Source organism: Hypanus sabinus, chromosome 7 (genome assembly GCF_030144855.1).
Source record: "Hypanus sabinus isolate sHypSab1 chromosome 7, sHypSab1.hap1, whole genome shotgun sequence".
NCBI lineage: Eukaryota > Metazoa > Chordata > Chondrichthyes > Myliobatiformes > Dasyatidae > Hypanus > Hypanus sabinus.
In genome coordinates, this window is record NC_082712.1 from 34862130 (window position 1) to 34885172 (window position 23043).

At 42.3% G+C, this 23043-nt stretch overlaps 2 protein-coding genes across 3 annotated transcripts in view; one reads left to right on the forward strand and one right to left on the reverse strand.

The window, feature by feature from the left end:
• thbs4a (thrombospondin 4a) overlaps positions 1 to 8828 on the reverse strand; it is a 156692-nt gene extending 147864 nt beyond the window's left edge. The window contains exon 1 of the mRNA XM_059974457.1: positions 8743 to 8828. The gene's annotated coding sequence lies outside the window, so the exon portion shown is untranslated. The remainder of the gene's footprint in view (positions 1 to 8742) is intronic.
• Positions 8829 to 8924: 96 nt separating this feature from the next.
• The window catches only part of mtx3 (metaxin 3), a 36250-nt gene continuing 22131 nt past the window's right edge, over positions 8925 to 23043 (forward strand). The window contains exons 1-4 of one of the 2 annotated variants that reach the window (XM_059974458.1): positions 8925 to 9056; positions 12319 to 12388; positions 15697 to 15773; positions 22268 to 22360. In XM_059974458.1, the coding sequence (XP_059830441.1) occupies positions 8976 to 9056; positions 12319 to 12388; positions 15697 to 15773; positions 22268 to 22360 (321 nt within the window). In that variant the 5' untranslated portion in view covers positions 8925 to 8975. The remainder of the gene's footprint in view (positions 9057 to 12318; positions 12389 to 15696; positions 15774 to 22267; positions 22361 to 23043) is intronic. The other variant, XM_059974459.1, reaches the window with a different exon arrangement.

Here is a 23043-nt window from a genome sequence, read left to right on the forward strand (position 1 = left end):
ACTTGTGGTGTTGCAAAGGGATGAGTGCTGCAACCGATTCTTTTCACATCATATGTCAATGAGTTGGATGAAAGAATTGATGGCCTTGTGCCAAGTTTGCAAACAATATGAAGATAGGTGAGGGACAGGCAGTCTTGAGAAAGCAGGGGGTGTATGGAAGGGGAATGGCCAAAGTGGCAGATGGAAGTGCATGGTTATGCACTTTGGTACAAGAAGTAAAGGCATTGACTATTTTCTAAATGGGAAGCAAATGCAGAAACCAGAGGTGCAAAGGGACTTGTGAGTCTTCGCGGATTACCTAAAGGTTAACTTGCAGCTAGAGTTGTTGGCAAGGAAGTCAAATGCAGTGCTACCATTCGTTTTGTGAGAACTGCATTATAAAAGAAAGGACATAGAGCTCAGGCTTTATAAAGCATTGGTCAGACTTCAATTGGAACATTTTGAGTCATTTTAGGCCCCTTTCTAAGAAAGGATATAGTGGCTTTGGGAGGCTCCAGAGGGGGTACACAAGAATGATTCCAGAAATGGAAGGGTTAATGTATGCAAAGCATTTGTTGGCTCTGGCCTCTCTTGAGTTTAGAAGAATGGAGGAGGGGGTGGGGGGGATCACATTGAAATCTATCAAATATTGAAAGGTTTAGTTAGAGTGGACATGGTGAGAATGTTTCCTATAGTGGGAGAGTCTGGAAAGAGAGGGTACAGCCTCCGAGTAGAAAGGTGGCCCTTTAGAACAGAGATGATGAGGAATTCCTTCAGCCAGAGGGTGGCAAATCTGTGGAATTCATTTCCACAGATGGATGTGGAGGCCAGGTTATATGGAGTTTTATATTTTCTAGATTAGTCAGGGTATCAAAGGTTAAGGGGAGGAGGCAGGAGAACAGGGTTGAGAGGGATAATAAATCAGCCATGATGGAATGGTAGAGCAGACTTGATGGGCCAAATGGCCCAATTCTTCTCCTATGTTTTATAGACTTCCTCTTTAGGATGCATAGAAAAATAGAAAACCTGCAACACAAGACAGGCCCTTCAGCCCGCAAAGTTGTGCCGAACATGTCCCTATGGTGTTGCCTGACCTGCTGAGTTCTTCCAGGATCTTGTGTGCATTACTAAGCATTTAATGATTTGCAACAGAGAAATTGTCCAACAATTCTGAAGATGAGATAGAAGAACTAAAGTGACTGAACAGTCCATCATCAGGGACCGCCACCACCCAGGTCATGCTCTCTTCTCACTGCCTCAGAACTCACACCATAAAGTTCAGAAACAGTTATTGCCCCTCAACCATCGGGCTTCTGAACCAAAGTGGATAACTTCACATAACTTTATTTGCCTCATCACTGAAATGTTCCCACAACCTGTGGACTCACTTTCATCTCACGTTCTCAATATTCAGTCGAAGCCATTTTCAATCTCTCACTGCTATGGTTGGAAGTTCCCATCTGCTTCAAAAGGCATCTTACATTTAACCACGTGCAGGATCGTAGGAAGATGAGTTACCAATTTAGTCCCTCAAATCTGTCCCAACATGAAGTAGGATAATGCCTAGACAATGAGCTAGCTCTAGATTCCATAGTCTTCAATATCCCTGTTTAACAAAAATATATCAATCACCAACTAAATTAACCTTATTAAATTATTGAAGAAGATAATTCCAAATTATTTGTGGAAGTTTTTATTTACCTTGCTCCATGCTATATCGTTGGCATTTGGGTAATCTGCACTCCATCTCTCCAAGACCTTCCTGCAGTGTAGTGTTTGAACTCCCCCCCGGAACCCCAGGAGTGGTCAATGTGTGTCCCATAGATTGTTCTCAAGCCAATGAGATTTATAGTTCAGAATCATGACTGAGGTAAAGTTTAAAAGTCTATTGACCACATTAATGTAAAACTACAACATAACCGGAAGAAAGGGATATGTTTCAAACAGAGTCAGAGAAGCTAAGAAGATAAAAGGCATGCTTCTGATTTGTAAGCTAGCCAATACCAAGAAGAAACTGAGAGAGTTACATGCACCAACATCAGAAGCTTAAAAGCCTGTGGTTATTAAAAGCAACAACTTTGGGCATTCACTGGAAGGTCAGCCAAGGTTTGCTGAGTGTATGTTATAAGCAGATGGCTTCCAATGACAGAAGAGTGCTGTGGAATAACACTAAATGCTTTGCTACATTTCCCTCCCTTTAAACAACCCCTTAGAAATGAAGTACTTGCACAGCAATTCCTCATTCCTAGCTCCACTGAACTTAACTTCTCGTAGCTTGATTTTATTCTGTCTCCCTTTCTCCAGTTCCTTCCTAACTATATCCACGACGGTAAAGGTGCCTGCCACCATTTCGGCAACTTCTGATTCTGCAGCTCCTACTTCCGCATCTACACTAAGGATGTGCAGTCTTTATACAACTCCATCTCCCATTAGAAAGGCTTTAACATCCTCTATATTTTTCTGAAACAGAGATTCCACCAATTTCTCTCCACCAAGACACTTTTCCACCTGACTGAACTTGTCCAGAATTCCTTTTCCCATGGTGAATTCTCTTTGACCTTCATTATGATCAAGTGCATGTGAATACTGTGTGCTGCTGGATGGATTATGGCCTGGTACGGGGACCCCAGTGTGCTTGAGTGGACAATCCTACAAAAGGTAGTGGATTCAGCCCAGTACATCATGGGTAAAGCCCTCCCAACCATTGAACACTTTTACATGAAATGTTGCTGTAGAAAAGCAGCATGCATCAAAGATCCTCACCACCCATGCCATGCTCTTTTCTCATTGCTGCCATCAGGTAGAAGGTACAAGAGCCTCAGGACTCGCACCACCAGGTTCAAGAACAGTTACTACCCCTCAACCATCAGGCTCTTGAACAAAAGGGGATAACTAAACTCTTCTGTTGAGATGTTCCCACAACCAATGGTCTCACTTTAAAGGACTCTTTATCCTGTTATTTCATGTTTGTTATTTATTTATATCTGCATTTGCGCAGTTTGTTGTTTATTGATCCTCTTTACAGTTACTATTCCTTCGCTTTGCTAAGTATGCCCACAGGGTAAAGAATCTCAGGGTTATATGTACTCTGATAATACATTTTACTTTGACCTTTGAATTAAAGGAGATTTTAAAGAAACTGGCACCCAGACTAATGCAAGACGTTCAATAAATTGAAATACAGCCTGACTTACAAAAGCAACCTAAAGAAACCTATGTAGAAATAGGGATGTTACGCTGCATAACCTTTTGCACACTGATCTGGAGAACTGTGTACAATATTGGTCTCCATATTTTAGGAAGGAAGCAATTTATCAAAGGTTTTCTTGATTAACACTTGGAATACAAGGGGTGATTGATAAATTCATGGCCTATGGTAGAAGGAGTCAATTTTAGAAGACCTAGCACATATACTTTTCGACATAGTCCCCTCGTACATTTACACAATTAGTCCAGCGGTCATGGAGCATACGGATCTTGGACCTCCAGAAAGTGTCAACTGATGGGTGATTGATAAGTTCGTGGCCTAAGGTAAAAGGAGTCATTTTTAGAAAACCTAGCACATTTATTTTTCAACATAGTCCCGTCCTACATTTACACACTTAGTCCAGCAGTCGTGGAGCATACGGATCCCTTCTTTGTAGAAGTGGTCCACAGCAGGGGTGATTGATAAGTTCATGGCCAACAGTAGAAGGGGATGAGTTATACAGCTCTTGTTACATGCAATGCAGTTCAACTCTTTGAGTGGTTATGCAGAAAGTTTGAAGTTGATAACCCATTTCCTTCGATCCTAGGCCACGAACTTATCAATCACCCCTGATGAGTGACACTCTTCCCCGGACTAATGATGCGGGCCAATCCTGAGGGTTACATAAGATTCTGAGCCTTCCTTGATAGGATAGATGTCAAGAGAATGCTTCTTCTTGTGGGGAAATCATGGGGTTCTACTGTCCTTCAACAAGGAGCAGCCCACTCAGAGATGGGGTCTTGTTATCTCTGAGGGTTTTGACTCTTTGAAACTTTCTTCCTCAAAAGGAGGAGGAAGCAGAGCCTTTAAATGTTTTTAAGGCATAGGGAAATATATTCTTGATAAGTAAGGGAGTGAAAGATTACATAGCATAAACGAAAATGCAGGAGTTAAGGCTAAAAGGCAATTACAAAAGTATGAGAGTGGAACTGGCCAGAGTTGATTGGAAGAGGTCACTATGAAATGCTACTTAGAAAGTCCAATGATTGCAAAGGAATCAGTTCACTACTTATAACAAGAACAAAATTTTGATAACCTTCAAAATAAGTTCCACAGTAATAAAATAAAATTCAGACAACAGGTCAATTAATTGTTGCCTGTAGCAGGTTGTTGCAGGTTTCCAATCTCCTTCTTTCCTGCCATCATAACACACATTTTCTCCAATCAGATGCACAGTTGCCAGCCAATGACACCTTCCTGATATCTGTTTTCCAAGTACTAAGTACAGCTTCCAGAGCTTCTGCTTTGATCTCAATGTTCCCTGCCTCTTTCTCTTTGAATTTATTTGACATACTATAGAATTGACGTAGAATTGATGTTCTATGTTCTCAGGTATCAAAGTAGTAAAGGAATATTTCACTACTTGGTTCTTGAACCAACTGGCTCAAACCTAATCATTGGAGTTTAGCTATGGCCGTTTTGATCACTTTGCACTAAAACGGACATTTTTTTACTTCCAATTGTGTTTTTCTTGTAGTTAGATACTTGATAGATATTTCCAAAGGAAATTACACAATAGCATTACAAGTGCACACATAATAGAAGAAAAGTAGAAAGAATAAAAAATAAGTTGCCACAAACAGTCTAACAGGAGGGGTCATCACTTCCCCAGCTATAGGCTGACTCATTATCGAGCCTAATGGCCGAGGGTAAGAATAACCTCATTTAGCACTCTTTGGAGCAGCACATTTGTCTTAGTCTGTTATTGAAAGTGCTCCTCTGTTCGGCCAAGGTGGCATGCAGAGAGTGAGAAACATTGTCCAGAGCTGTCAGGGTTTTCTGCAGGGTCCTTTATTCTACCTCTGCCTCCAGTGTGTTCAGTTTGTCCTATAATGCAGCCAGTCTTTCTAATCAGTTTATTGAACCTGTTGGCTTCTCCCGTGTTGATGCCATTGCCCCAGCACACTACCACATAAAAGATCATACTGGTGACAACAAACTAGTAGAACATGTGAGGGAGAGGTCTGCATACTCCGAAGGACCTCAGTCTCCTCAGGAAGTAGAGGTGACTCTGGCCCTTCTTGTACACAGCCTCGGTGTTGGTTCTCCGCTCAAGTCTGTCAATCAGGTGCATCCCCAGGTACCTATAGGTCTTCACCACATCCACATCCTCACTATCAATAGTAACAGGGAGCAGTGCAGGCTTAGTCTTCCCAAAGTCATTCATCATCTCCTTTGTCTTACTGATGTAGAGCTGCAGATGATTCAGCTTGCACCATTTGACAAAGTCCTCCACCAGGGGCCTGTATTCATCCTTTTATCCTCCCTTTATACACCCAACTGTTGCTGAGTCACCAGAGAATCTCTGCAGATCACATGACTCAGTGTTCTATCTAAAGTCTGAGGTACACAGAATAAACAGGAAGGGAGCCAGTGCTGCTTATAGCCATGTTTGATGCACAGGTCTGAAGCCAAACAAGCTGTGATCTGTCAGGCAGGTAGTCCATTATCTAGGATACAATGAAAGTATTGTATTGAATGGAGCTTCTCTCCCAGCAATGAGAGCTGAGTGGTATTGAAGGCACTTGAGAAATCAATAAACATGATCCTCATAGTGCTGCCCTGCTTATCCAAATGGAAATGAGCTCTGTTCAGCAGGTACGTAACAGTATCGTTAACTCCAATGTGCTCCTGGTAGGCAAGCAGCAGGAGATCGAGGGCTGATCTGTTCAGGGGTCATAGGTGAGCCGGGACTTGTCCTCATGATGAGTGAGGTCAGGGCCATTGGTTGGTAGTCATTCAAGACTTCCTGTTGGCCTTTCTTTCGTACTGGGGCCACACTTGTTGTTTTCCACACAGTCGGGACCCTTTCCAGACTGAGACTCAGATTGAAAGTGTGCTGGAGAACTCCTCACAGCTGCTCAGCACACTCCTTCAGGACCCTGGAGTTCATACCATCTGGTCCCAATGCTTTGCCATGTCTGACTTTCCCCGGAGCCCTTCTCACCTGCTCAGTAGTGAAGGTGAGTTCATGATGACTGGGGAGTGGATGGATGGTCAAGATCGTGACGATAACAGTTGGTATGTGGAGGTGTGGATGGTAGGTGCAGGGCATGGAGGGGATGTAGACAGTGGTAGCCTGTGTTGTTCATCCATCAGGAGGGAGGAGGGGACGTAGTGGTGCTGAGGGAGCATTGGGTGCCTCAGCACTTTGACTGGTGTGAACAGGAGGGCAATTGTCTTTCTTGTGAATGCTACTTATATGATACTATGGGTCTGTTGCTGCTGCAAGTTTTCATTGCACCTGTTCATACATGTACTTGTGCATATGTCAATAAAATCAACTTGACTTTGAATATGGAGGGCTATGGATGTTCGGTTATTAAGTGCATGCAAGAGATTTGCTGAGTGCGTGCATTTCGCTGGATCAAGCCGGGATCCACTGGGCTACTCTATTTATAAGCAGGGGTACAGTTGGCAAATTGGTGACTTTAGAAAGCGTCAAATTCTGAGTCCAGAAGCAACATATTTCTTCCAGGAGAAATGGTAGGCACACCAAATTAAGTGAATTCTGGCAGATGAGAGGTATCAAGGTTTGGTCGGGAAAAAGAATGAAGTTTACATTGTTTTTAGGCAGCTTGATGAATATAAAGAGTTTAAGAGCGAAACCAGGAGGGCAAAAAGCGGGCATATGATAAATTTGGCTGGCAGGACAAAAGGTAGTTTGAGGAAGTTTTTCAATTATATTGTGTGTTTTAACAGTGAAGGGTGACATAGGGAGAGAACAGCTCCTCAAAGTCCATAGGGCCACCAATGTGTGGAGTCGCAGGAGATGGCTAAGAATTTTAATGCCTATTTCTCCTCGATGCTTACTAAGGAGAACATCATGGATGCCAAAGACATGAGGGTAGGTTCTCAAAGGCAAGGACTCTGGACACAGAGTCTTGCTAGTAAAGGATTTTATTTACAGAAGGCAATCGTGGGAAAATGGCAACAGAAATAATACGCACACACGCACAATTTACAGCAGTCGTGGGAAAAGTCGGATCAGCAATAAAACATGCAGGCAATTAATAACGAGAGTGGGAACAAAGCACATACGTGTGTGTGTGTGTGTGAGTGTGTGTGTGTGTATATATATATATATATATACATACACACAAAAACACCCCCCTCCAAGGGAAAAGTCAGTATGATACCCGCCATCTCTTGACTCTGCAGGCATGGCTCTCTGCTATTCGGGACAATAATCAACAGCCCTATTCAATGCACAGCTCACCAACAATTTCTTCAGCGCCATTCCACGGTTCTCAGCCTGGAGTGAAGCATAGTGGTCCCTCGGAGATGGCAAAGAGAGATCCCAGCACACGTGGCACCCTTTTAGTGCAGGAGGGCCAATGGCTCAGTGCCAGCAGAGTTAAACTGATTACAAAGGCCAATCGCCCGAGGCCAAGTACAAGGCTAATTAAAGGGGCCAATGGTGAGGTGTGCATTGATGGGCAAGGAGGGGTCAAACCTTGATTGGCAGGTGGCATGCCTTCCGACCAGGTGGCAGTGCTGTCATGTGACAGTCACGACCCCTCCAAAACACCAGGTTGGCAACTTGACTTAATGAGCTTAGTTTACTGCCTGCTTGCAGTGATTTGAGAAGATCAGTAAAACACATTCTCTTACATTGCCCACAGTATGTGCTGAGAGTGTAAGATTTTGTGGAGAATGAAAAAGTGACTAATATATGTGTCGTCATATACAACTCTGAGATTCATTTTCTTGCGGGCATACTCAATAAATCTGTAGAATAATAACAGAATCACCAGAAGACTCAATGAAAGAGCCACTGATTGCATGAAATGTGTAGTAAAAGCATCTTTCATTTGGGTAATTAAAGAATTAAAACAGAATTTTTCCAATTTGATAATACAGTGCCACTGCCTCTGTTTGAAACTTAAATCCAGACCTCATCTGCACTTGCATGTATTTAAAAAACTATTCCCCCCAGGCAATTCATCTGATCAACCACTCCAGTTAGGCACCCCACCTCACCCCTCTCTCCATTACCTCAGTCACTGTACCGTAAGCATTTTGAAGTGCCTGACCTGCTGAGTTTCTCCCGCGTTCTGTGTGTTGCACGTTGTAATGGTGTTTACATTGTAAATATATGATGCTGTTTACGCATTTATGAATATTTTATTCCTATCCGTACTTTTAACCTCTGTTTATTTTTATATATAATTCTTTATTCTTATAACTGATGAATGTTGTTTTCGTTGCACGTTACGCCAAATTCCTAATGGCAAATGAAGTTGATCGATGACTGGTTGCAGATGCCCGAACCGACCAGGTTGTTGTTTTGTGGGATCTTGCTTTGTGCTATGGTAGAATCTGTGTTTGCCCGCGTCAGAGTGATTACACTTCAAGAGTGTTTCACTGGCTGTACTGACTTCCGGAGACTGTGTGATGATGACACACGATTCAAATTCTCTCTTTACATGGTAAATACATTAGAGATTTACGCAATTGTGCAGGACCCCTTTAAGAAACATTGCTGCAAGTGGGCTTATTTAAAAGCGGCTTACCTTCTGCAATGTGGAAAATTAACACTACCACAGTTTGTGCCTTCAAACTGGCACTGCCTATTTACTTCAAAACGAACGAACTAAAGAGCAATAACGAGAAGGTCGCAAGTGATTGTTGAGTGGGAGGGGAGGGAGTTGGAAGACCTGCATTGCGTAGCCGGCAGGTTGCCGGTGATAGCGGCTGCTGGTTCGCCCGGCTCAGCGAGTGGTTCCGGCTCAAGTGGAGCGGAGGCATGGCGTCGCCCATGGAGCTGCTGTGTTGGGGAGGAGACTGGGGGCTGCCCTCTGTGCACACCGACTCGCTCATCATTCTGGTAAACAAAAACAAAAGCCACTCGCTCTTGTTTCGTGCGTTAATCGTGCAAGTTACTCCAGAGGCGCTCGGGAGCCGCGTGTTTAATTGCTTCTCGCGTCGGCAGCGGACGCTCACTGAGGAAGAGGAAATGGGAGATACACGGCATTAGTCAAGCAGCAAAATAATAAAGCGAGGCGTTAAGCAAGCTCCTGTATGCGTGTGACCTGCCATTCAAGGTCAGGCCGCCCGTGGCAGAACGGGGGGCCTGGGGACGCCAAGGGTTTTAATTCTGCATTGAATTCATGAGAGCTAAATACGTGTTATATCGTCTCAGAGTGTCTATGTAACATTCTGGCGTTCTGACTCTTTGCAAGTCAGGCATAAACTCTCTGACTATAGAGGGTAAAATGTGTGGGCTAAGGGAGGACACGGGGATAATAGACCATATAATGAAACTATTATAAATCACTGCCTTTCCTAAACACAAGTCTACATGTTATTAGGCTTTAGTATGTGTTCATTGTTTAATCTGCACCACGGAGTATGGAACTGCATGTCAGAGAATAGCGTAGTTCTGGCATTGTTTAATGCACAGGTAGATAATTAACTGCGGTGTTACAAGGTAATAACAAGAAGAGGAATGTATTAGAAATTTAATTTTGGGAGCAATTGAAAGGAACGTATTGACAATATAACTTGCATTATAAAGATAAGTGATCCAGGAGTGAATGAAATAAAAACTTGATGCATTTCATTGGAATGGAGGAGCCTTTAGCAAAGAGATGGTTGGGGAATACAGCTCTGTGGGTGCTGGGTAGAACCTGCTCACTCTAATTCAGAGAAGTGCCAAACTCTGAATCTACTGTGAAGGAATCTGGTGATGTAGCAGTCTAAACACAGAATTAAAACAAACATATTTCAATTCAGTCCATAGTGATGTTTACGCTGCAATGGAACAGATTTAGGTGGTTCTGTCTTGTAGGAAGGTTAATGAGAATAAATCTCTCAGAAGTGTACGTAAATCTTAACTCTCTTCCCCTCACCTCTTGCTCCGACTTTTCATCTTTTTTTCCGCCAGTCCTGATAAAGAGTCTCAGTCTAAAACATCAACTGTTCACTCTTTTCCATAGATGCTGCCTGGCCTGCTGAGTTCCTCCAGCATTTTGTGTGTGTTGCTCGGATTTCCAGCATCTGCAGATTTTCTTGTGTTTACACAAATAGTTTAGCAGTTTTAGGTGAACTTTGCCTGTTTCAAGTTAGTTAATATCACGCTGAGTACCCTGAGTTTATTTTTTTAATCTTTTGTTTGCATTCCTTTAAAATATATTCTGTGCTTTTCTATAAATTGATTCTACCAAAAATGTTACAGCAGAATAAGATCTCAATTTATTGAAGAAGACATAAATATACCACTGCATTAATTAGTGGCTGCAGTAAAGGATGGACAGGTTCCTAGGCAGTTACAAAGTAGGAGGCACATCACAAATTTCACACTCCCAATTGGACTATTGACAAAACACATAGTTGGGTTACTGTCTTAAACAGGCTTCAGTGGTCATTGTCCTTCTGTACCTGATGGTTTCCTGGAGAGCCGAGAGGCCACAGACACTGGAATCGGGTGCAAAAACAATCTACTGGGGGAGCTCAGCAGGTCGGGCAGCATCTGTGGCGTTGCAATGGACAGCAGACATTACAGATCGATATCCTTCATCTGGAGTCTTTTTCTCCATTTTTTTCTTAATGCAGAAAAATAGGCTTTCCCTTGAGGTCTGTCATCTAGAATGACTTGAGAAATGTTAAAACTTGTGATATAAAATTAAAAAATGGTCATTACAAGAGCCAAGAGGTAATGTTTCTGCTATGTAGGACCCTGGTTGGACCTCACTTGGAGTACTGGCTCAGTTCTGGTCGCCTCACTACAGGAAGGATGTGGAAGCCATAGAAAGGCTGCAGAGGAGACTTACAAGGATGTTCCCTGCTTTGGGGAGCATGCCTTATGAGAATAGGTTGTGTGAACTCGGCCTTTTCTTCTTGGAGCGATGGCGGATGAGAGGTGACCCGATAGAGGTGTATAAGATGATGAGAGGCATTGATCGTGTGGATAGTCAGAGGCTGAAATGGCTAGCACAAGGGGGCACAGTTTTAAGGTGCTTGGAAGTGTGTACAGAGGAGATGTCAGGGGTCTGTTTTTGATACAGAGAGTGGTGAGTGCGTGGAATGGGCTGCCAGCAATGGTGGTGGAAATGATAGAGTCTTTTAAGAGATGCTTGGATAGGTACATGGAACTTAGAAAAATAGAGGGCTATGGGTAACCCTAGGTAATTTCTCAAGTAAGTACATGTTTAGCACAGCATTGCAGGCCAAGGGCCTGTATTGTGCTGTAGGTTTTCTATGATGTCCAGACTTGTACAGCGTCCTGCTTCCCCCAGAACTTCCTTGGCCTGACCATGTTGGCCACTATACAGGACAATTTCTCAACTTCAATTCAATTAATTCGGCCACCAGTCACCCTTAAACTGGCCACTCCATTATCAATGAAGCAGCCCACAACGCTATGTTCCTGTGAGATAGATCATTTGTGTTCCTACATTTTCAGCCTCTTGCAAATTCCTGATGGCCTCTGAGCAGCCTTCCTTCAGCAGACTGATTCCTGAGGTCAGGAATTCCTTCCCTGTCTTGTTACTGTTCTTTCCGTGAAGCTGCCCTCTTTGCCCTAGCATTTGGTCACTTGCCTTAATATCTCTGTAAAATCAACTTTAACCTGTTAATAGATTTGTGATATATCTTGGAATATTTTACTGTGTTAAGGGTGCTGCCAAAACGCAACGTAGCTGCATAATACAGTTGTGAACTGAGCTGTTTATATGCAGTGTTGGAGGTTCATTTACATTCATAGAGGAGAAACTGCTACAATCTGCCAGGTTTGCTCTGACCACGAAGGGAGCTGCAATGCCGAGATCAGATTAGGGGCAGGATCGAAATAGCTTTATTCTGTTTTTAACACACTACAGGCAGTAAATGCTTGAAAGTGACAGAGAATTCAAAAAACATTAGAATTAATCCTACTCACTTGGTTTAAGCATGAAAAATCCTGGTGAAGGGTCTTGGCCCGAAACGTTGACTGTTTACTCTTTTCCATAGATGCTGTCTGGCCTGCTGAGTTCCTCCAGCATCTTGTGTGTGTTGCAATGTTCCTTGACCCCCGATTATCTTTTCTAAAAAAAAACTTAAATGACCATTTCCTATGCCTAACGTACACCTCCCATCTCTTCTCACTGCAGGCTTATGCCAAATTTTCACGGGCTCCCCTGAAAGTGTACTTCATTAATAATCCATGGAAAACACCTACAGGTACCATCTTGTGTTTTTAAGCTGCAGTAAATGTTCAAACTTTATTAAATGGAACCACACAGTTGTCACGGCAATTAAATCAGTGCATAATGGTGATCTTGCATTTGAAAAGAAAGTATGTTTTCTGATCCACATGAACTTCAAAGTTTTGCCAGCAGTAAAAAAATTATTTTTGTTATTTTATTTTACAAAATAACTAAGTTCTTATGTCAGCATGTTATAACATGAGAATAGAGAATGTGTTTAAAATATTTTTCAGCCATACTGTCTGAGGTACAGTTTCTCCCTTTCCATATCTCCTCTCCACCACACCACCCCCCATTCATCCAAATGTACTCTCGTGATAAAATTGTAAAAGCCTTTCCAGAGTATTCATCAGCTTCATTTGGAGCTCAATATACATACAGTACTGTGCAAATGTCTTCAGGGCATATATATAACTGGTGTGCCTAAGACTTTTACACAGTACTCTAGTAATTTTATGCTTTGCACTGTACAGCCGTGGGAAAAAAACAAATTTCATGATGTGAGAGTGATTAACCTGATTCTAATAATGGGTGTCTCTTGTGGACTGAGAGGACAGTCATGGTTGGGGGAAAAAGGGAAGGGAGAGGGGAGGGAGCAGGAAGCACCAGGGGGACATTCTGTAATGATCAATAAATCAATTGATTCCAAACGATAGATCTTGCCTGGAGTCCGAGGGCTGGATGTGTTTGCACCCACACCACCTCCCGCCCCAGCCCCCCTCCTCTGCCATATTCCCCACATCCTCCTGCAGTGCCATACCCTCAGCATTTCCAGCATCCTTTGCTCCCGCCAGATTTACAAACTCTCTCTCTGCTCCACGCTGCCAAATACAGTACTGTCCAAAAGTCTTAGCCACCCGAGCTATATATATGTGCCAAAGACTTTTCATAATACAGTACATAACTTCCTAATAAACTCTCCAAAATAAACGGAAGCCTGTAGACACAGGTTATTAAAGAAGCCACTTGTGTACAAGTGCAATTTTAAAATCAAACTTATTCAGCATTTTAAATTGTATATCTATTATTACTTGAATATAGACTGAATGATGACTTACTGTTGAGTTGTGTCCTGTACTAGGATTTTCTGTTTGTTTTTTGTTTTCACGTGTTTGGTTTTAAATTAACACCAGTCAGAGAATCTGGATTTCAAAAATAGGGTGATAGTAGGATAATGCACATGCAGCTCTGCTTCGATGTTCATCTCTCCTAAAAGAGGGGTCAAGAGCTGTCTCAGCTCATGCAAGGTTTTTGCCAGATCCCAAGGATGTCTGATAAACTGAAGACATTATCTGAACTGATTTATTTGCTGATGTCCCCATAACCAAAGTTGTTGATTTGCTGAAGAGGAAATCTATGAATAAAAGTCTGTGTATTTATGAACAGGTGATATAATGATGAAGGGATTTATTATTTTTATTATCATCAAAATTTCAAGATAAACTTGTGAGGAAGAACATCCTTTGGGACTTTATTTTCACAGGAATGTTGTGATTTTTGTTTTTATTGTGTGACTGTAATACAACAATACCTACTAAATTTAGTGCCATCCAAAATTATAAAGCAGCTAGTATTAGGAAGGCAGAGATGTGGTCACAAGGAGACATGTTGAAGTATAATTTCCTAATTTATCATGAATAATGATTAAACAAGGGCAGCTCAACATTCCTGGTTACATGTTTTAGAAACATAGAAAGCCTACAGCACAATACAGGCCCTTCGGCCCACGAAGCTGTGCCAAACATGTCCTTACCTTAGAAATTACCTAGTGTTACCCATAACCCTCTATCACCACCATCGCCGGCAGCCCATTCCACGCGCTCACCGCTCTCTGAGTAAAAAAAAACTTACCCCTGACATCTCCTCTGTACCTGCTTCCAAGCAACTTATTACTGTGCCTTCTTGGGTCAGCCATTTCAGCCCTGGGAAAAGCCTCTGACTATCCACATGATCAATGCCTCTCATCATCTTGTACACCTCTATCAGGTCACCTCCCATCCTCCATTGCTCCAAGGAGAAAAAGCCGAGTTCACTCAACCTATTCTCATAAGGCATCCTCCCCAATCCAGGTTTTCTGACAATTTGGAAAACTGCCGTCTGTGTGTGGAAAAAAATATGATGAGCTATAAGAATGTACAAATAAGGCCATTTAATGGACATCCAGCTACCCCATTGTTAACTTGGGGAAAAAAATCAGTGTAAAAGCTGTTGGTTGTGTAGCCCCCAAGGTTTCATAAGCCTTCTGTCATTCGAAAGATGCTGGAAGCCCTGCCCAGTCCCTATATCCATTAATTCTTTTAATGTCCAAAACTCTGTCCATTTCCACCTTGATGAACATTTGAGGCACAAATTTCTGGATGTTCACAGTGCCCCAGGTAAAGGAATTTCTCCCCATCTTGCTCTCAGATGGCTGAAAAAAAGAGCAGGAACCTGATCTTAATTTTTGACTCCATTTAAGTTTCAATGAATTTGCCTCTCACTTCTTTAAATTGCAGTGAGCATGGCATGTTACTTTTTTTTGTCTACCTTTCCATTTTATAAAAAGAGTAACGCACACAAAATGCTGGAGGAACTCAGCTGATCCAGCAACATCCTTGGAAAGGAATCAATAGTCAACGTTTTGGGCCAAGACCCTTCATCGGGACGGGAAAGAAGAGAGAAGAAGCCAGAATAAGAGGTGGGGAGGGGATGGATTATAAACTGACAGGTGAGGGGAATGGTGGGTGAGGGAGGGGGGCTGAAATGAGAAGCTGGGAGGTGATGAGTGTAAATGGTAAAGGGGCAAAGAAGAAGGGAACTACGAGGAGAGAAGAGTTGACCATGGGTAGCTTTTACTCCTTTCCCCCTGCACTGACTTCTTCTGGCTTCTTCTCCCCTCCTTTACAGTCTTGGCTCAAAACATTGACTCTTTATTCCTTCCCATAGATGCCGCCTGATCTGCTGAGTTCCTCCAGCATCTTGTGTGTGTTACTCTGAATTTCCAGCATCTGCAGAATCTCTTGTGGATTATATAATAATTTTTTTTTTCCCCAGAATTATATTCTGGTACAAGAGAGAAACTGGTGCATATGAAGGAAACAGACAGCTTCAGGGCAAGAGGAGGATATGGAAATTGTCTGAAGCTTAATTTTGAATTGTTATTTGTTAAATGGAAATCTTGCCCTAACAAAATGCTTTTCCTCTGTGGTAAGACTTAAGCCTAAGTATCCAGTCGTCCAGGTAATACTGCCACTACATGTTATTTATAACTGATTTATAATGCTGGTAATTACCTTCCTTTAGGGGACATTCCTGTATTGATTTCCGATAATAAAAATATTGTGCAACCTGATAACATTCTGAACTTCCTGAGGAAACAGGTATGTTTGTTGACCATGTTAATTAAATACAAATGGTTGCATGCAAAATAATTAATAATGAAAGAAAGTGGATTTTGTATGAAGAATGTTCAGTGCAGATGCAGCTTTGTTGAAGGATACTTATAATATGTCTTTAAATTTTGCATTTATAGTTCCATAACTGATTTTCTGAATGCTGTACAGCCAATGATGAAGTGTAGCTCTGGTTGTTACCTGCGCTTCATTGATTTCAATATGACAGTGACCCAATAATTCATGAAACTTTATGCCTAAAACAGCAAAGTGACAGCTCTTCAGGTCTTATTGATCAGAAATGGCAAAGGATCTCAGTCCCCATTGATTTTAATGGTGATATGTGGTACTACAGAGAAGCAAATGGAGGCATGTTCCTTATTAATCGCTTTAGCTTTTAAGTACCTCTGAATGTCAGAGACCTTTGAATAAAAATTGTTAAATGATGTTCACAGCTTTGATAGCTGACAAAACGGAGTCAGATTTTGATGATTGGGCCTTCTGTACCTACGCCGGGTGGGTATGAGTGTGAAGAGAACAGGCGAGGTGGTTCTGACACATTGGACCCACCACCAGGAAGATTAAGTCCAATCTAGTAAGGCAAGAGGCAATCAAAGAATTTAGTAACAGTCAATACTTTTTACCTGTACTCACTCAGGAGATGTGCTTTGTAGCTAGGGAGTTCACGGAGTGAGAAGACAAAATTTCAGAACATCATTAAAAAGGATGAAGTATTAAATAGACTGAACAATGGATAAATCCCTAGGACCTGATAAGAAGCCCCTGTCCCCCATAGGACAGGATGTCAGGCAGGGGAATTTGGCGTCCGAACCGATTATTGAAGTGTTCTTAGCCAGATAACATGAAGGCAGAAAACGTCATTTCTGGGTTTAAGAGCAGCAGCAGGGTTAAGCCTTGTAACTAAAGGCCCAAGTTTAATGCTGTGGATGGGAAGTTATTGGGGGTGGGAACGGGTAGAATGAGGTATAAGATTAATCTAAACTTGGCAAAGTAAGGAATAATGAGAGATGGGATGGATCAAAAAGTTAGAGCCCATGGGATTCAGGACAAGATGGCAAATTGGATCCAAACTGGGATTTATAATAGTAGGCAGAAAGGTGATAGTTGAATTATTTTGTACTTGAAAGCTTGTGACCTGTGATCAGTACTTGGGCTGGCTTGAATGATTTGATAAGAACTTGGTGGGTTTGATTCATAAATTTGCAGATGATATTAAAATTGGAGTGTAGTGAATAGGAATGGAGATGGATATGGGCTACAAGATAATATTGATCAGTTGGTTAGATGAGTAGTCAATTAGGTACACCTCGTTAATGCAAATACCTAATCAACCAATTATGTGGCAGCAACTGGTACATAAAAGCATGCAGACATGGTCAAAGGTTCAGTTGTTGTTCAGACCAAACATCAGAATGGGGAAGAAATGGGATCTAAGCAACTTCGACCGTGGAATGATTGTTGGTGCCAGATGGGGTGGTTTGAGTATCTCAGAAACTGCTGATCTCCGGGGATTTTCACACACAACAGTCTGTAGGGTTTTCTGAGAATGGTGCAAAAAAAAACCATTAAAACATCCAGTGAGTGGTGGTTCTGGGGCATAAATGCCCCTTAATGAGAAGGGACAGAGGAGAACGGCCAGACTGGTTCAAGCTGACAGGAAGGAGACAGTAACTCAGATAACCATAGTGATGTGCAGAAGAGCATCTCTGAATGTATGTGTCAAATCTTGAAGTGGATGGGCAGCAGATTATAAATTTAACAACCTATAAAGTGGCCAGTAGTTGCACAACACATTGACCCCTGAAATGGATGGGTTACAGCAGCAGAATACCATGCTGTCACTTTATTAGGTACAAGAGGTATGGGGTAAAGTGGCCACTGAGTGCATTTTTATTTTTGCTGTCAACTTGCTCACCTTGTTTTAAAAGCAGAGAGCTCTCTTGACTGTGAATGACTTTGGGATGGCTGAAAGGTTTTTAAATTTTAACCTGTCAACTTCACAAGCAACCTTGTTTTTACAGTAGACAATAGACAATGGGTGCAGAAGTAGACCATTCGGCCCTTCGAGCCTGCACCACCATTCTGAGATCATGGCTGATCATCTACTATCAATACCCGGTTCCTGCCTTGTCCCCATATCCCTTGATTTCCCCTATCCATAAGATACCTATCTAGCTCCTTCTTGAAAGCATCCAGAGAATTGGCCTCCACTGCCTTCCGAGGCAGTGCATTCCAGACCCCCACAACTCTGTGGGAGAAGAAGTTTTTCCTTAACTCTGTCCTAAATGACCTACCCCTTATTCTCAAACCATGCCCTCTGGTACAGGACTCTCCCAGCATCTGGAACATATTTCCTGCCTCTATCTTGTCCAATCCCTTAATAATCTTAAATGTTGCAATCAGATCCCCTCTCAATCTCCTTAATTCCAGCATGTACAAGCCCAGTCTCACTAACCTCTCTGCGTAAGACAGTCTGGACATCCCAGGAATTAACCTCTTGAATCTACACTGCACTTCCTCTATAGACAGGATGTCCTTCCTTAACCCTGGAGACCAAAACTGTACACAATACTCCAGGTGTGGTCTCACCAGGGCCCTGTACAAATGCAAAAGAATATCCTTGCTCTTGTACTCAATTCCCTTTGTAATAAAGGCCAACATTCCATTAGCCTTCTTCACTGCCTGCTGCACTTGCTCATTCACCTTCAGTGACTGATGAACAAGTACTCCTAGATTTTGTATTTCTCCCTTACCTAACTCTACACCGTTCAGATAATAATCTGCCTTCCTGTTCTTACTCCCAAAGTGGATAACCTCACACTTATTTACATTAAACGTCATCTGCCAAGTATCTGCCCACTCACTCAGCCTATCCAAGTCACCCTGAATTCTAACATCCTCATCACATGTCACACTGCCACCCAGCTTAGTATCATCAGCAAACTTGCTGATGTTATTCTCAATGCCTTCATCTAAATCGTTTATGTAAATCGTAAACAGCTGTGGTCCCAATACCGAGCCCTGTGGTACCCCACTAGTCACCACCAGCCAATCCGAGAAACACCCATTCACTGCTACCCTTTGCTTTCTATCTGCCAACCAGTTTTCTTCCCCCCAAAGCCATGAACTCTGATTTTACCCACCAATCTCCTATGTGGGACCTTATCAAATGCCTTCTGAAAATTGAGGTACACTACATCCACTGGATCTCCCTTGTCTAACTTCCTGGTTACATCCTCGAAAAACTCCAATAGATTAGTCAAGCATGATTTGCCCTTAGTAAATCCATGCTGGCTCGGCCCAATCCTATCACCGCTATCTAGATATGCCACTATTTCATCTTTAATAATGGACTCTAGCATCTTCCCCACTACTGATGTCAGGCTGACAGGACGATAGTTCTCTGTTTTCTCCCTCCCTCCTTTCTTAAAAAGTGGGATAACATTAGCCATTCTCCAATCCTCAGGAACTGATCCTGAATCTAAGGAACATTGGAAAATGATTACCAATGCATCCGAAAATTCCAGAGCCACCTCCTTTAGTACCCTAGGATGCAGACCATCTGGACCTGGGGATTTGTCACCCTTCTGTCCCATCAGTCTACTCATCACCGTTTCCTTCCTAATGTCAATCTGTTTCATTTCCTCTGTTTCTCAATGTCCTTAGCCCATCCATACATCTGGGAGATTGCTTGTGTCTTCCCTAGTGAAGACAGATCTAAAGTACTTATTAAATTCTTCTGCCATTTCTCTGTTTCCCATAACAATTTCACCCAATTCATTCTTCAAGGGCCCAACATTGTTCTTAACTATCTTCTTTCTCTTCACATACCTAAAAAAGCTTTTGCTATCCTCCTTTATATTCCTGGCTAGCTTGCGTTCGTACCTCATTTTTTCTCCCCGTATTGCCTTTTTAGTTAAGTTCTGTTGTTCCTTAAAAATTTCCCAATCATCTGTCCTCCCACTCACCTTAGCTCTGTCATACTTTTTTTTTAATACTATGCAATCTCTGACTTCCTTTGTCAACCACTGTGGCCCCTTTTCCCCCTTTGAATCCTTCCTTCTCCGGGAGATGAACTGATTTTGCACCTTGTGCATTATTCCCAAGAATACCTGCCATTGCTGTTCTACTGTCTTTTCTGCTAGGATATCCATCCAGTTAACTTTGGCCAGCTCCTCCCTCATGGCTCCATAGTCTCCTTTGTTCAACTGCAACACTGACACCTCCGATCTGCCCTTATCCTTCTCAAATTGGAGATAAAATCTTATCATATTATGGTCATTGCCTCCTAATGGCTCCTTTACTTCAAGATCGCTTATCAAATCCTGTTCATTACACAAGACTAAATTCAGAATGGCCTTGTCCCTGGTCGGCTCCCGAGAATGTTCCAAGAATGCATCCTGTAGGCACTCTACAAACTCCCTATCCTGGGGTCCAGCACCAACCTGATTCTCCCAATTTACCTGCATGTTGAAATCCCCCATAACTACTGTGACATTACCTTTGCCACATGCCAATGTTAACTCCCTGTTCAACTTGCACCCAATATCCATGCTACTGTTTGGTGGCCTGTAGGCAACACCCATTTGGGTCCTTTTGCACCTTACTGTTCCTCAGTTCTATCCACACAGACTCTACGTCTCCTGATCCTATGTCCCCCCCTTGCAAAGGACTGAATCTCATTCCTCACCAACAGGGCCACCCCACTGCCCACATTTCAGTCCCTACGATAGCATGTATACCCTTGTACATTCATTTCCCAGGTCTGATCTCCCTGCAGCCATGTCTCCGTTATCCCAATAACATCATAGTGACCCATTCGCACCTGAGCTTCAAGCTCGTCCGCCTTATTTCTGACACTTCGTGCATTCAGATATAGAATTTTTAGCCCATTTCTCCTCTCTCTGTTTAAATCGCTGCCTATTGTGCTTAACCCAGTTCCCCGAACTCCCATTGGACTATACGCCCTTTGAATTTTGTTGTCCTTCCTAAATTTATTTATTCTTTCTGCACATTTAACTCTGTGTTCTGTCAGACCGTCCCTCTGTATATGTGTACAGTACAGTAGTTTACCACAATTGAATGGATTAGAAAAAGGCTGAACAATTGGGAGATCTTCACAAAAGGAAGCTTCTCAGTCCTGGATTCTTTGTCATAGAGCAGAGAGCATTTCAGTACAGTACAGGCCCTTTGGCTCATGGTGTAGTGCAAATAGAGATCAGTCTAACTCTTTCCTCCTACATGGCTCTTCCTGTTCCTGAGTTCTTTTTTAACCGTTTCTCACCACCCCGGCCATGTACCCACCACTCTGTGTTTTTAAAAAAAAATGTGTCTCTGACATCAACACCGACCTCATACTTTCCTCCCATCACCGCCCTGTGCAAAATGTGTCTAGGTAATCTATGCCTCATCATCTTGTACGGTTCTGCCAATTCACACTCGTTCTCCAAAGAGAAACGTCATCTCCCATGGGAACGAATAATCACAGTCCTGATTCCCCCCCCACTTTTCATGTATCCCTGCAACTTGATTCTCTCCACACACCCATGAATCACCCTTAGGTTCTTTTGTCACTTATGGAGATCATAGACGTAGCAGCAGAATTAGGCCATTTGGCCCATTGAGTTTGCTCTGTCATTCAAACAGCTGATTTATTATCCTTCTCAACTCTATTTCTCCTGCCTTTTCCTCATAACCTTTGATGCCCTTTCTAATTAAGAACTGAGCAACCTCCACTTTAAATATACCAAGCCTACCAGCATGGCTTTGATAAGGGAGGGAACCAGGGCTCATAACAGAGATTGTGGGTGGAGCATACAGACTTCACACGAGGCACATAGCAGAAGTCACAGCAACTTCATGCATACCGACTGAACACCTACAGCTTCAGGGAGCCCTGGTGCCACTGTGCTGTCTTTTTCTGTGGGTGAAGACCAAATTTGAACATTAAAGGATGGGTTTCATAGTATGGATCACAGCGAGTAGGTACAATGTAAGGAGGTCAGTGACGGCCCAGGCAAAGAATTGGTGAAAATATGGAGTTCATTATTAAATGGTTGAAACTAGTAAATATTTTAAAGGAAAGAATGCGGAATGAGAGAGTATAGAATTGAATATTGGTGTACAGTGGGAAGGAGTTAATGTGAGGAATTCATATGTGCATAGACCAGTCTGGAGCCATTTTCTGCATTTCGAGTTCTATGTATTCTCTACAAATCTCTGTCAAAGAAGCAGCTAGCCAAAAAACATGTAGACTGTGTCTCAACACAGATGGTGATGGCAGTGAAGATGTGCGTTAAAGTTGATTTGCTGATCTCACTGAAAGGATCATTTGAGTCAGCTTCTGGCTGCGATGAGCTGTCAACACAGAGTTGGAAGAGCATTGAATTGGTTCCATTCTAGGCTTAAAAACTGCAAGAATGTAAAGGCTTTTAATTTACACTATTTATTTCATTTGACAGAAATATAATGCTGACTATGAATTAACAGCTAAACAGGCAGCTGACACGTTGGCATTTATTGCACTGATCGAAGAGACGCTACGACCAGCTTTGGTAAAAAATAAATTTAAGTAGTACATTTTTGCTGATGTTACTCAGTTAAACGGTTTTCATTTGCATTTGATTTAATCTTGCAGATCTTAATTTATTGAGCCCTGTTCTGTGATCTTTATTCCATCCATCTCAAGGACTGTTGAATAATCATGCTTTGGTTAGTCTTCCACGTCAAACATCATGATACATCTGTCCTTGATATCTAGTGATGTTTTTTTTTCTTTCCAAAAGGAACTGGGGAAAAGTAAGTTACATTTGCTTTCCAAGGCAGTTTGAATAATTTAAATTTGCCTTTTTTGGAATTTGGTTCACTGCTAAAAAAAATTTGATAGTAAAAATTTGCTCTTCAATGGTTCAATTTAACATCAGAGACTGTATACAGCCTGAAATCCCTACGCTTTGCAGACATCCGTGGAACAGGAGAAAAACCCCAAAGAATGAATGAGAGAAAATGTTAGAGCCCCAAAGCCTCCCCTTCCACACCAAAGCATCAATTCTCCCCCTCCACCCCCCCATATGCTTCAGCAAAAGCATCAAGCCCCCCCACCTTGCAAGCAGTAGCAAAGCCCCAAGAGACCACCATCTAGTCCATCACAAAAACTACTGTCCATCCCAATACTTCGACATCTCTCTGTCACACTCTCTCTCAGAACAAATATAAATATGACAGGGTTGCACTGTAT